Raw genomic sequence first — 15,172 nt, forward strand, 5'->3', positions numbered from 1 at the left:
TTAGATAAGCATACCAGATGGATGTTATATTTTTCTTTCATTTATGTGAATAATGAATATGAACGTATCTTTTAACAATATGTTATTTCCATAGTTAGCAATAGGAAAGAAAAGGGGCAATGCAGTGGTATTCGATGCCCTAAATAGTATCTGTCATTATGATACAGTGGTATTTGATGCCCTGAATGGTATCTGTCATTATGATATAGTGGTATTTGATTCCCTAAATAGTATTTTCCATTATGATACAGTGGTATTTGTGCCCTAAGTGGTATATGTGGATTAAGTTGGGTTTTACAGATGCTACCCTAAGCAGATTTGTTGTCGGTGGAAATTGTGTATCGGTCGACGGGTCCCTTCGGAAAGGAAAATGTGTATCAACCGACGGGTCCCTTCGGAAAGGAAATTGTGTATCAGCCGACGGGTCCCTTCGGGAAAGAAATTGTGTATCAACCGATGGGTCCCTTCGGAAAGGAAATTGTGTATCAGCTGACAGGTCCCTTCGAAAAAGTTCTTATTATGCAGCCGACGGGTAAACAGTTTGTAGCGAGCATAATGTATCTGGCCGACGGACTCCTTCGGGAAAGTTCTTCAGAAGGTATTTATAACCCCTTCAGGAAGCATTGTATAGATCTCATCATCATATCATATCATAAAAGCATAATGTACTGTTGGTATATGCGAATAATAATAAGAGTTATGTTGTTTGCTGTTCGGTGTTCGTGTCTATTTCCTGTGTGCGTTGCTTAATTAATCCATACGGTAAACATTTGGCGCCATTGCCCGATGGACCTGGCATGCAGGCAGGCGGATATGAATTAAATGCCGAATCAGTTGAACAAAGATAAGAGTAAGCTGAAGGAAAAAGATGACATATGTGTTGCGCAGGAAAATTTAATTTTGGCTTAGCAGATAGAGCGTCGAAGGAGATTTCAAAAGATTCCTGACGGAAACAAGAGCGCGAAAGGATTGTTGAAGGAGACTCGACAATGACTTGATTTGGTGGAAGAAGCGAGGGAGGAGTTTCTGAACCTGCATATGCCACGGGAAGACAATCCTAACGGAAGGAGATCGACTCGCACGGCTTGAAGTGTCGAAGGAGCACGAGCGTGGAGTGACCTCTTCGTCTGAGAGATACTTCCAGAATGAACAACTTTGGTTGACGAACCCTCTTCTTCACCAAATAGCACGGGTGTTGAAAACAATGCGGAAGCCAAAAACAGCGCGGGTGTAGAAAACAGTGCAGGTGTGCAAAACAGCGCGGGTGTGCAGAACAGTGTGGGTGTCCAAAACAGCGCGGGTGTGCAAAACAGCGCAGGTGTCCAAAACAGCGCGGGAGCTCAAAATAGCACGGGCGTGCAAAATAGCGCAGGTACTTAACAAAACCCCCAACATATAGTGATAATGGCAGGTCCGAAGGAAAAATTGCCTAAATTCGATGGTGATGAAGCAGTTGATCCTATTCAACATTATAAAACCTGTGAAATGATTTGGAGAGCTAATGGCATAACGGATACAAATGAATGGATAAGGCAATTTCTGGCAACCCTCCGGGGTGTTGCAATTGATTGGTTTACCGATACCGATCCACAAAAGTTAAATAGTTGGGATAACATTAAAAAGGAGTTCATTGCTGAATTTCAACTCCTGCGCGATGATAATGAAATTGTAGCAGAGATATTCAATACTAAACAGGGGAAGAATGAAACAGTCTGAATCTTCGCAAGGAAATTGAAGGACTTGATCAATAAGATGGAGAATAAGCCAGCTGACGGGTTACAGAAACAATGGTTCATTGAAGGCCTTCACCCGAAGCTGCGGAAGAAGATGAAGATCGTGTCACCATCGACATACATTGAAGCATATAACCGGGCAATGAACCTGGAAAGTGAACAGAAGACCAAGAAGAAGAAGAAAACTAGTTCATCCAATTCAGATGGCGACGCCTCTTCAGGAGAAGATAGCAGTGATGATGAGGATAGCAGCAAGAAGGTTCATGCCCTTCAGAAAGACATGATTCGGATGATGAAGGAATTCAAGAACATGAACAAAGAAACTAAGGGCAATGACCTATGGTGCACAGAGTGTAAGAAAGAAGGCCATACAAAGGGATCCTACCCGAAAGATCAATTTTGTGAAATCTGCCAGATTATGGGACACTCAGTAAAGGAATGCCCTTTCAATTTGAAAACAAGAACACCATAGCAAGTGTTCCTGACACAGGAGGCATCCTCGTCAGGAGGGAACAGGAACACCAGTATGGAAGGTGCCACATCGGGCGGATACAGAAACAATCGGCACGGTCAAAATAACAACAATACCGGCAACAACAATAATGGCGAAAGGAGTCAAATTCAGTATGATGCGAATGGTCGGCCGATAGTTTAATGCAGCGCATGCAATCTGTGGGGTCACTTCGCCCGAGAGTGTACAACGGCGAACACACCGAAGTTGTTATGTAGATGGTGTGGACCTGGTGATCATGAAGATGCTAGGTGTCCGAAGTCGGGAGTAAACTTGATCACCGTCGGGACGAACGAAGAAGAGGTTTTGGCCATCACAGGGTAGCAAGCGAAAGTGTACCCCGACCTGGTAGAAGAAAAGAAGAGACTGGAGGAAGCACGGGTAGAGATCCAGAAAGCAACACAGGCAAAAATGAGACACCTAAAGGACACGCCGAGTACCTCCGTACGGAACTACGCATAACAGACCATTGTACAAAAAATATTGCAAGCCGAGATACCCGTCAGGATAAGTAATCTGTTGCTCACTATGCCTCAGCTCCGATCGGCACTCACAAAAATTGTTTCCGCTACTCAACTACCAGGAGAACATGGAAGGAAGCAGGAAAGTGGAGCAAGTACAATGGACAAAAAGGAGAAGGAAAGTGGTGCAAGTGCAGAAGATCCGATGTTGTTAGCCCTCTCATCCAGACGCCATCCAATAGTTGTCGAAATGGGAATTTTCGGGATTGTATTGACGGAAACAATTGTGGATGGAGGGTCTGGTGTCAATGTGTTGCCTGAAGACACTTGGAAAAAGTTGGGACAGCCGACATTATGGCCGCCTACATTCCAGCTGCTAACAGCTGATCAACATGGAATCAAGCTATTGGGAGTCCTGACAACACAACCAGTGATGATTGGAACACAGCCATTCCTGTTGGACTTTGTCATGATCCCACTGAAGCGAAGAGGATATGATGCCATTTTGGGCTTGGGGTGGCTGATATAAGCAAAGGCAAAGCACAATTGGAAGAAAAATACTTTATCACTTGAAAGCAAAGGCCGGAAGTATGTCATCGATCTACACACTTAGATGGTTGGAGAAGAAGCTCTATCATCGAATTCTGAAAGAGAAGACAATGAGACAAGGCAGATTATGGAACCCGATCAGGAGGGAGTCCTACGATTGGAAGGAGATGACGATCTGGATTCAGTAAATGGTTTTTACCACTGGCAGATAGAGGATTACGAGCTCTTTCCAAGTTGTAATATGCTAAAGATCGACGAAGGTAAGAAAGAAGAAGGAAATGAATGTCCAAAGGAACATAGAGAAGCCAGAAATGATTGTCCAAAGAAACATAGAGAAGCCGACGGAGGAAATGAATGTCTAAAGGAAAAGGGAGAAGCTGAAGGAAGAAATGAATGTTTGAAGTAACACAGAGAAGCCGAAGAAGGAAACGCAAATATGACTGAAGCTGAAGGACTAAACATACAGTACGAACCCAAAAGAAGGAAAGATTCTACTGTACGACTGCACAGGAAGAAAGTATTATGTCAAACCACAGATATAACAGAAAGGTACCGACGGCAAGGAAGACACACGATATGGTCTACACAGGGAACAAAGAGGAAGGTTTAAATAAAAGTTGTAGCAGTACAGAGTGAAAGTTTTATTGACGAACAGAAGGGGTAGTTGACGGAGTCCATGATACGAAGATTTGGGAACAAACTAGGCGATATGGAGATGACACAGAACAGGCGTAGCAGGTTTCAACCAGGACAGTTGGCATTGAGGTATGATGGACGGAATGAGATCAACCCAAGCAAGTTCAGAGTTAAGTGGGTCGGACCATATCAAATTCGAGAAGTGGGTGACAATGGAGCAGTAAAACAATGGATGCTAGACGGAAAGGAAGTTGCCGACACAGTGAATAGGTCGAAGTTGAATGTCTGCCATAAAAGAAGTAACACGCCTCCATGGATGAACAACTGAGAGAAGAAGACTGTAAGTATTGTACATATGTAAATATTGTACATTGTTGTTCAAAAAAAATTTTTAAAAAGAAAAAAAAAAGAAGTGAAGTAAAGCACCGTACGGTTTCTGGAAAGCACCGTACGATTTTTGGGAAGTACCGTACGGGTTCTGGAAAGTATCGTAGGGTACCGTACAGTTCCATATTTGCAGGAGATAGCACCGTATGGGGTTTTCGTCTAAAGGGAAAAAGAAGTATGGTTTTTTTCATATCTGAAGGAGGGCGTACGGTTTTCCAGACAATTCAAATTGTAGTATGATTTTTTTAAGAATGTACGGATTTCATGTTGTACATTTTTTAAGAATGTACGAATTTCATGTTGTAGTACAATTTCTTATGAATGTACGGATTTCATGTTGTAGTATGATTTTTTAAGAACACACGGATTTCATGTTGTAGTACGGTTTTTAAAAGAATGTAAGGATTCCATATTTGTAGTACGATTTTAAGACAAGGTACGGTTTCCATCTTGAAAGTTGCTGTATGATTTTCCTGTGGTACGGCTTTTCCTTGCACTATACGGTTTTTAAAAGTTGCATTTTCTAGCACTGGGACCACCGTATGGTTTTAAGACAAGCCCCAGAAGATTAACGTACGACATTTGGAGCCCAATTTTGTTAATTTCCATCGTACGGATTTTGAAGACTTGGTGGGATATTGCAGTACGACTTTTCCAAAAGATTGAAATAGTGAAGACACCTTCAAATAGATTTCATCACAGAAGGGTGACAGGAGGTTTTCTATAAAAAAAGAAAAAGAAAAAAAGCGACGACAGAATCAAGTTGCTCAGAATGAGTATCAGATGATGCCATAGGGAAGGGGAAGCATCAACGATTTCCATAAAGAGTGTAGAATCGGCAGAAAATGACAGAAATGGTGTGTTCGGTGCATTTCTATGTGGGTTACGAAGTGCTAATTTGGTCTTGGCGGCGAGGGGTGTTGCCCCTTGACCCCGCCCTGTACTGCGACAGGAAGCGCACCCGGGGCGCTACCCCAGGACCCTGCGGGGGCGCTGCCTCTGGACCCCCAATCGTTGCGGATATCAGTTGTGGGAGTCTGACCAATTGAGAAGACTTGGAGCTGCGGCAGGCATGGAGTGTCTGTGTATCAGAGGCATTGAGAGTAGGTGTTGGCCGTGAGGCTGTCTTGGTGGATGCGTAGAGAGCTCAGGAGGAGCTGATCATTCAGTTGGAGGCAGTGCAGCGACATTTGGCTCAAGGTACCGAGGAGTTGGAAGCAGAGGAAGCAGCACAGGTGGCTATCAAGGTCAGCTTGAGGAGTCAGTATTGTGTTAGCAAAGGCTATAGATGCAATAGGATGAATGTGAAAGTGATATGGCAGATCAATATTGTTGTATTAGTTGTTTGAGTTTTGTTCTGTAGTCGTCAGGAGATGACTTTTCTTTTTGGGGGGGATGATGTCGTCGGTGGAAATTGTGTATTGGCCGACGGTTCCCTTTGGAAAGGAAATTGTGTATCAGTCGACGGGTCCCTTCGAAAAGGAAATTGTGTATCAGCCGACGGGTCCCTTCGAGAAGGAAATTGTGTATCAGCCGATGGGTCCCTTCGGAAAGGAAATTGTGTATCAGCCGACGGGTCCCTTCAGAAAAGTTCTTATTATGTAGTCGACGGGTAAACAGTTTGTAGTAGGCATAATGTATCTAGCCGACGGACTCCTTCGGGAAAGTTCTTCGGAAGGTATTTATAACCCCTTCGGGAAGCATTGTATGGATCTTATCATCATATTATATCATAAAAGCATAATGTACTGTTGGTATATGCGAATAATAATAAGAGTTCTGTTGTTTGTTGTTCGATGTTCGTGTCTATTTCCTGTGTGCGTTGCTTAATTAATCCATACGGTAAACAGGATTCTAGTTTCAGAATTTAGCGTATGGAAAACTTAAATCCTCTATTTTGAATTATTGATGATGCCTTCAATTGATTGTTATGATAATTCAGTTTAACTGATTGTAATTGTTAATCTCTTTCGCATGAACATAATGGTTATAACTACGTTTTCATGAATGTGAATTAGGAACTATATTACACTGATTTGCTAGTTGTTAGCTAGGGCCCAGAAAAAAGGGATGTTACATATATAATTGCAATTAAAGAAATACAATAATTCAAAATAAGGTAATACAAGAAGTTACCCGGGAAAAACCCTCCTCAACGAGGGAAACAACCCAACGCACCAAAAGATAGATCCTTTATTACAATTACAAAACTGGTTACAATATCCCCGTCTCCTTTTCAAGTCTACAAAAAACTCAATGATCAGAGCTCAAAAATTCAACAAAGTGTCCCTTATAAAGTTATGATACTCAACTCAGATAAAGCACTCAAAACAGAATATAAATATGATGCTCATATATCGAGCATTACATAAATATTTTAGAAGATAAAATATAATGTCTATGAGTTTGAATGACTCGGGACTATATCATATGAAGTCTGAGAATCTTCAGAACTGTAATATGCTGACTATCAAAAAACAAGAGAACAATAAAAAAATCATGATATTGATATGTAGAAATATATTTCGATCATACTAAAAGAATGGTATTTTCTGAAGATGCATGATAATAAAAACTCATGCGATTTCCATTGGTTTTCTTCTAACTACCAATAATGGACAGCCATTAATGGACACACACGGCAACCATAAGAAGAACAGACACCGTCATAAATAGACCCGATGAGTACAATATGGAAACGGCTGATCATAATAGATGAAGCAGCTTAGTCACATGATAACCAAGATAATTTGTCATCAAAGCATAGGTCACACAGTGCCAAGGAAGCAGTTGAGTCATACAAGAGTAGACAAAGGTAAATGAAAGCCAATGATATCATTGAATCAACACATGCACAAAGCCAAAAACAGTAATCAATGGAAGAAGACTATAATAACAAGAATGCAGATTTGAAGAGGCACAAAGATATGGAGCCAAACAACAACTGAACCAAAACGATTCTAGAACTCCATAGTGAACTGGAGGACAGTAGAAACAACACACTGATTTCTGAGAAGCTCAAACATGCATATTTTAGTTATGAAATCTTTCTCACAGCTATAAACTTCAACAAATTGGACATAAGGGTCTCCTCTTTCTCCTTGGGGACCAGCACAAATATTTTTACTCTGCCAAGGTTCACTTTGCATTTGTATGGTCATTGGGTTGCTAGTGAGATGGCCACTTTTCTATTCTATTAGCTCGTGTAAATCGTTAATGTTTGACTATACTCATTTTTTTTTTATTAACTAAGTATTCAGAAAGTGTAGCTAGTAGTTTTCCACAATCCAGTAAAATTGTTTGCTGTTTTCTGGGTACAATCTACCCAGAAAACAGAAAACAATTCAGAAAGTGTCTTTGTTTGTCCTTATTAGGTGCACATGTGAACCCCACTTACTAACTCGAAGCTCTCATTTGAACAGTCATTCCTAATATCAAGTGTCATGCACGATTAGAACATCTATCATATCAAGGCTCAATGAGAATGTCTTCTTAACATTGAAGACCATCCCAGCCTGGCTGGAACTGGTTCTCTAGTGGTTTCAGTATAGGTCCAGCGATTCGATTAGGTTGATGGGAGTCAAAATTTTAATTAAAGGGAAAATGGTCTAAGTTAAAACAAAATTGATAAGCTTTTGAAGTAAATTACAACAGATATTTGAAGGCATTAAATCTCTTTTAACAAACTTTTTTGCATGTTAACCTATTATTGCACTATTGATATGTCGTGAGCCCAAATTGATAAAAGATTCCGTATATTAAACAATTAAAACATGTTTATATTATATATATTATTACGACCAATCAAAGAAATTGATATGATATAATTGTTATTATTGAAATAAAGTAATTCATATCAGTAGGAAGTTAGATAGTTGTCTATGATAAACAATCACCATAATAAAAAAATTAATACTAATAATAATGATCTAAATAAATAATATAATAATACTAATAATAAAGCATCAAACATAAAACTACACCTACTATCATATTAGTAAGAATTAAAATAAGTAAATGTTTAGGTACTAAAACCCAGCGTCCCTTTATGATGGTTATGTTGGTCCAAGTCAGACGACCATATAAAGAGTACGTGGGCCAATGAGGAAGAGGATGCAAAAGAATTGAACAGTAAAAGTTTGCACATTGTTCGAGCAAGTAAAGGAATATACTACCTATGAATAAGTCGAAAGAGGTCACGACACTAAAAGACATTACCAGATAAGTTGAGGATCGTATGCAGTCACCCTATTTGGCTAGCATGGTAGGAATAACCAGCACAAGCAATCCACTCGAGCCGCGTGTCGAGCAAGACAATGGAGTTCTAATGAGGACCCCCAATATAGGGTGAAGTACATGTCTAGCAGCACACTTCAATCAATCTTAATCCATGTGTCAAGCAAGGTACGAGGAAGGGTGATTAAAAGGGAAGGCATCACTCAATATCAAATAGGGCCCACATCACCAAAAAGTTGAGGGCAATTGGAGGTTCAGTGGGGCCCACTATAAGTCCAAGGTAAATAGTCGCAATGGTTGAGATATACCACATTATGTATAGATAGGATTGTTAACTTATTACAATATAATACTACTTAGGTTGGTAGTAGTTATTTATATTTAAATATTTGTTCTTCTAAATGATATATAGGGACCGGTTGGATAATTAATAATGATAAGCTTCTAATAAGAAATTAAGATCATGGAACTAAATTGAATTGGAATAAGAATTGTAAGAAATAGTGATTGACTTTAATTATGAGAATTGTAGTGGACTTGGAAGATAAACCTAGTAGACCTTACAAATACTCCTTTCAATGGCATGGCTAACTAATTGAGGATCGTCCTATGGAACACAAGGGGTCCTCACAGAGGATTATGAAGCCTGACTTGAAAGGTAGTTTCAGAAGGAAGGGCAAATAATCGAGGGTCATTCCTCAGGAGAGGGTCATTCCTTAGGACATAGGGGATCCTCCCAGAGGGTTAGGAAGCCTGATTGAAGAAATCTGTAAGGATGTGTACAACTAATGACATTCCTATATATAAATCATTAGAATTGAATTTAATATTCTATGTTGCCAATAATTTCTGTATGTAAACTTGTCCTAAGGAGTGGGGACATTACACGATATGATAATAAATATACTACAAATGCTAACATATAAAATTGGGATTCAGGAACAAACAATAGCATATCCTCATGTCATCTCCTTAATAATCATTTAGTGCCTATTAATTATCATGATCTTTTCTGACTGGCTCAGTACTTTGGTGGCACAACAACTCTAACTACCTAGCTACTGTAATATAGATGCAGCTCTTGCATGGTGTCTTGATTAATTCTAGGATCTAGCCTATAATGCATATTACCTTTTCTGTCTCTTTTCTGGTTCATTTATGGTATGCCTTTGTCTGGTTTGAGTTCTTTTTATGGTGAAACTTTACTTGTTGTTTCTCTCAATGTTTGTGGTGGACAGCTTCTTAGTTATGGCTTCTAATAAATGGAGCCATACCTCCAACCTCGGGACCTGCCCCTACTGGATTCCCAACTCCATCATGGCATGGTGCTAATAACAGTTTGAGAATTAAATAATTTATGACCATGGTCTTGTCTGATATTTCCATGAATGCAGGTTACATGTAGACTTTTGACTCATGCAACAATCTAAGATCCTCTGGAGGATGTGTTTCATGGACTCATTAAAATGGTTATGTCGAAAATGGAGGAGCTTCTAGACATATATAGAAATTTTGTTTATTGAATGCACTAAACCTGATCACAGAGTCAAGTTTCCATCTCTATGGACATTCTTCACTTTCATAATACTAAATGTGTACGGTAATTAACAAAATTTTATCATGCAGTGATACAGTCTCTCTGATCAGACATTATTTACATTATGTCTCTGAAAGTTTGTTAGAGATTAATACAGTGGGACTTGACTTCAATAGTCACAGGATTGTCAACATACTACAGCACTATGTATAATCTTGGCACTGGATCAGATATTTTTCCGATATAAGTTGCTTACATTTGTTATGGAAGGTTTCTCAAGATATATATTAGCCTTAATGGGCTCTTCAATCATGCCGCTAGTTTCCCACACTAATGCAAAGCTTAAAATATAGTGTTGACATTAGGTTTATGTCATGTTCCCAATTTTCTGGTGACAGTTCGATTTAATTAATTTAATTAATGGTTGTCCAAGGACGACTAATTAGTTATTTTAATTAAATAAATAAATATTAAAAGATGACCTTGTATTTAATAAAGTTACTTGGAGTATTTAATAAAGTCACTTGAGGGATAAGATCAAAAATGTTCTAGAAGTCTCTGGAGAAGGTGGAAAGAAAAGAATAAATAGGCACCCTGGGGCTCCATTCGAATCAGGCAATTGATTATCTCTCTTGTTTTCAGATTGTGATTTAATCACAGGTGCATTGTGGAAACCTAGGGTTTCAGCAATTGTCACAGTTGGCCATTGAGAACGATAACTCTCAATTGGTACGCAATTTTGAGGGTGTGAAATATCATCTGAATTATTGCAGATTGGAGGTGACGCTACAGTCATTTCATCAGGGCAATTATTGGTGGCTTAAGGCCAACTTTAGGGTTTATGCATCACTATTCATTTAGGAAGCAGCAAGGATAGAGTTCATCATCATTCCACAAGTTGTTGCAGAGATTGGAGAGAATTCGGGAGGAATTAACTTCAGATCAGGGATTCGATCCAGAACAGCAGGACAAGAAGGTGCAATTTGTAGAAGATCTTATAGGCATAGATTTATTTCACTTTGCATGAAAATTCGAGTGGCCGGATCAGATTTGATATACGAATCTCGGGCCAGGTTAGGGTGACTAGTTAATGAAAGGTTTTGTATTGTAGACGAGCTCCAGTCATCACTAGACGGAGACTGCCGCACTGGAAGTATACATATACCATGGTCGATCCACATTGATTATTGAAGATGCGTCGCAAGGAGTAGCGGAAACAAGAGTAGACCCCGGTCAGAATATATGACTCAGTGTCAGCGCAAGCAGAGGTGGCAGACATTTCTCAAGGTCAAGCCGAAGGCGAAAAAGAATTAATCGGGAGCCGTTTCATATTAAATCTCACCAGATCTGACAGGCGGCGATCTCATTGCGAGTTGTGACATCTTATACCCTATATCGACGATCTCCATAGCGATTAAAACTGAGACGATTGACTTCAAGGAAATATATCGCATACTCTGTTGTTTACATGGGTCCAAGGGAGAAGATCTCTGTCTAAGATTGCATAGCAGCCGCCAGGGTTTGGATATGAAATCAATAAACCGCAGATCATACGACAGAAAGTGGGAAATTCGGAGTTGATTGAAGAATTTATTAGCTGTTGCCAAGGATCCAATCTCATTACATTAAAAATCTGAATTGGGGAAATTTGTATGCATTTAAGAGTCTGTCGATTCATTCTATGGTAGCGTTTGAACATTCTCAAGGTGGGTTTTGCTTGTGGAGAAGTCTACATTCATTCGTGCATGGTTGTGTGCAATGACAAGGGCCACGTTCCAATATAGGAGGCCTGTGATAGGCCATACATACACAATTTCTGGCTGTTAAATGTGTTGCTAGTAAGAGTTGCAAGCAGCAGGCACACTATTCTGCCCATCGCGAGTGTTGCAGGGAATGACCTGTGATCGCTGGAGCAATTTTCAAATCTCATGGTTGACATAATCACCAGGTTCTTATTGTTTATATTCCATTTGCTGTTCAGGTCCTTTTTGTACTCAGCTGTAATTCTCCTATTTATTGTTATGATCATATCTCTTGCTACTGAATCGCTTCCTGAAATCTGTCATTTACTATTGCATAAGGATTGATCTTGTTCATGTCAAGTACTTTGAGTAATCATTCTCCAGTATAATTACTTAGTGTTTTCAGTTCAGTAAGGACAGAGCTCGATTGATCATTGTTTGACGAAATGTCAAACTATTGAAGTTTTAGTATTTTGGTGTTTAAGAGGCAAATATCCTGTCGGGGATATTTCAGTTTATTTAACTAAAAACCATAAGAAATTTGGATGCTTATTGGAATGGCCCTGGGAAAATAGTATAATGTTAACATAAATAATGAAAGAAAAAAACATAATGACTCACTTCTATTGAAATCATTTCATCTTCTCTTTTGAAATTCACAGTAGCCCCTTCATCTCCCTGTTAATCAGATACAAAGTTCATCTCACTGTGAAAAGATTCATACAACTATCCTTTGTTTAACAAGACAATTTTATTTAACCATATTTGTACGAGTACATTAAATACTGTGCCTATCAAGCTAAATCTATCTACAAACAACAATGATCAATTAATGGTGTCAGAATCATTTCAAACTTGAAGATTCACAATGTTTTATGGATTATACTTTATAGTCTTTACAGGTTACAACTTATGATGCTCATACTGTTTTAAAATGATTGGTTCTATACATCATAGAAGCAAACAAACATTTTGGTGGGTGTCATGTCTCCATTTTGGAGGCAATTTGATTTAATTAATTTAATTAATTTGGTTGTCCAAAATAATGAATATTTTATGAGGATAACTAATTAATTATTTTAATTAAATAAATAAATGGTATTAAGTTAATTATTTATAAAGTTATCAAATAAATAAATATTAAAAGGTAACTTTATATTTAATTAATTTAATAAAGTGACTTGAATTATAAAATATTTTATAAAGTCACTTAATATATAAAATAAAATAATGTTCTAGAAGCTTCTGCAGAAAGTGGAGGAAAAAGAATAAATAGGCACCCCGGGCTTCATTCTAATCATCCAGATTTGTTGTTGTTGATGTTGATGTTTGTTGATGTGCATTGTGGAGCCTAGAGTTTCTGCAATAGTCACAACTGGCCATTGAGAACGAAAAATCTCAATTGGTACGCAATTTTGAGGGTGTGAAATATCACTTGAATTATTGCAGCTAGGAGGAAGATACTTCAGTCTTCTATTTGTGCTACACTGAGAAAAAAGCCATTGAGAACGAAAACTCTCAATTGGTAGGCGATTTTGAGGGTGTGAAATATCACTTGAATTATTGCAGCTAGGAGGAAGATACTTCAGTCTTCTATTTGTGCTACATTGAGAAAAAATATTTCAGTCCGAAAAAGCAGGCCGAAAAAACAGTCTGAAAAAGCAAGCCGAAAAAGAAGTCTGAAAAAGCAGGCCAAAAAAGCAGTTTGAAAAAGCAGGCCGAAAAAATAGTCCAAAAAAGCAGGCCGAAAAAGCAGGTCCGAAAAACAATCCAAAAAAAAAAGCAATCTGAAAAAGCAAAGAAAATTATTACAGCCATCTACAATCAGGGGGGGCAGCTAGAGAGACACGACTTGGGCACTTGAGGAGGTTATTTTCTATTCAGTGGTATTGCAATACATCTATTCTCTAAGGCGACTTCATATGCCAGGTCTGATGTGTATTTTCATAGTTGCCTTTCACTATAGAGTGCTGTTGTAATTGTCATTTCGTATCAGACCTATCATTCATTAATAGAGACATCATTAATTTTTACATTCCTCACAATGGTATCAGCAATCCATGGCTTTAGTTGTATTTAATCATGCATGTGATTAGCGTACTATTGTAGGGGAGTATTGAAGTTAGATATTTAGTATTGCATTAGTTTTCATTGGCAGCTGTAGGTGCATATTACTTTACCAGCAATCATCATATTTTGATATCTTTGTAAATGCCAAGAGTCTTGGCTAACTTAGTATGAATATTGTATTGGATATTCATTCTCAATCAAGGAGATACAATTTTTGGTCATTAATAGTTGTCCTTGAGCGTTAATATATCATTTTTTATTAGCCAATTAACTTGCATACCAACTGTTTGTTAAAATACCAGTTGGTTGTAGGTGATCATTTTCATGATTAGAACTCATATATGCATTCACTATTGCCAAAATTAGTTGCATATTTATGTTATATCATTGTTTAGACAATTTGGAGTCTTTTGTAAGCATTCTCTTTGAGGCAAATCAAACAAGAATCACTCCAACAATCTGAAAAGTTATATCAGTCAGAGGACCCTTGCTTGCAAAGTGTTTGACGAAATGTCAAACAACTGAAGTATAAAGATTTTTGGTATTGGAAGAAGTTATAACCTATTGGGGTTATTATAGTGGTATCAGAGCTATTGACTTGCCATCCTGTTGGGTAGATTGGACATTAAATCAGTTAGTTAATCATGTTTACTTCAAGTACCCAGAAGCAGTGGGACAAGGATATGAAAAAGCTTAAACAAAATTTGAATAGTTTGGATGAAAGTCAGAAAAGGATGAACGAATTGATGGTTTCCATGTTTAAGAGGACTACATCATAGAACAAAGAGAAAGAGGAACAAGAGGTCTCTACAAGTGAGGTATCTAGAAACCTCTACAAGGAGTTTGCAGCAGTTGGTGACCAGCATATAGCCGAATCTAGGGAGGACAAAAATCAGACTAGCTTGGAGGAAGATGTTGGGCACACAATACTTCATAAGGTAATGGGAATGGATATTACGCAAATTGATAGTAACGGTCAACTTGATACTCAAGTTGAGACAATTGTATATAGGTCGTCAGAGGGTGATGTCATAGGTACTCGGGATGGTTTAGTTCCAACAGGCAGTGACTACAACGTAGTGGGTTCAAATAATGTTTATGAGGATGTTGTTGTGCATGATGGTGAGATACCTAGCAGAGATGAGCAGACATTGAGCATTCATGACTTTGCTGAGAGAGTACCAGGCACAGTTAGATGCTTCGTCATATGAGGTTGAGACTGGTAGTACTTCACAAGATTTGTCCAGCCAGCTCAAGGTGAGCGAAGATAGTATTGTGACTTCATTATCTCATCATGACAAGATGCAGGA

The 15,172-nt window shown here is 38.6% G+C and overlaps 1 protein-coding gene across 1 annotated transcript in view; it reads right to left on the reverse strand.

Annotated features, from left to right (window-relative positions):
- The window catches only part of LOC149540774 (uncharacterized), a 127,682-nt gene that overhangs the window by 99,492 nt on the left and 13,018 nt on the right, over window positions 1–15,172 (reverse strand). The window contains exon 2 of the mRNA XM_089802739.1: window positions 12,414–12,470. Within this exon, the coding sequence (XP_089658865.1) occupies window positions 12,414–12,470 (57 nt within the window). The remainder of the gene's footprint in view (window positions 1–12,413; window positions 12,471–15,172) is intronic.

This window comes from Cupressus sempervirens, chromosome 9 (assembly GCF_028749045.1).
Source record: "Cupressus sempervirens isolate cs-2001-9-10 chromosome 9, ASM2874904v1, whole genome shotgun sequence".
NCBI classification, from domain to species: Eukaryota; Viridiplantae; Streptophyta; class Pinopsida; order Cupressales; family Cupressaceae; genus Cupressus; species Cupressus sempervirens.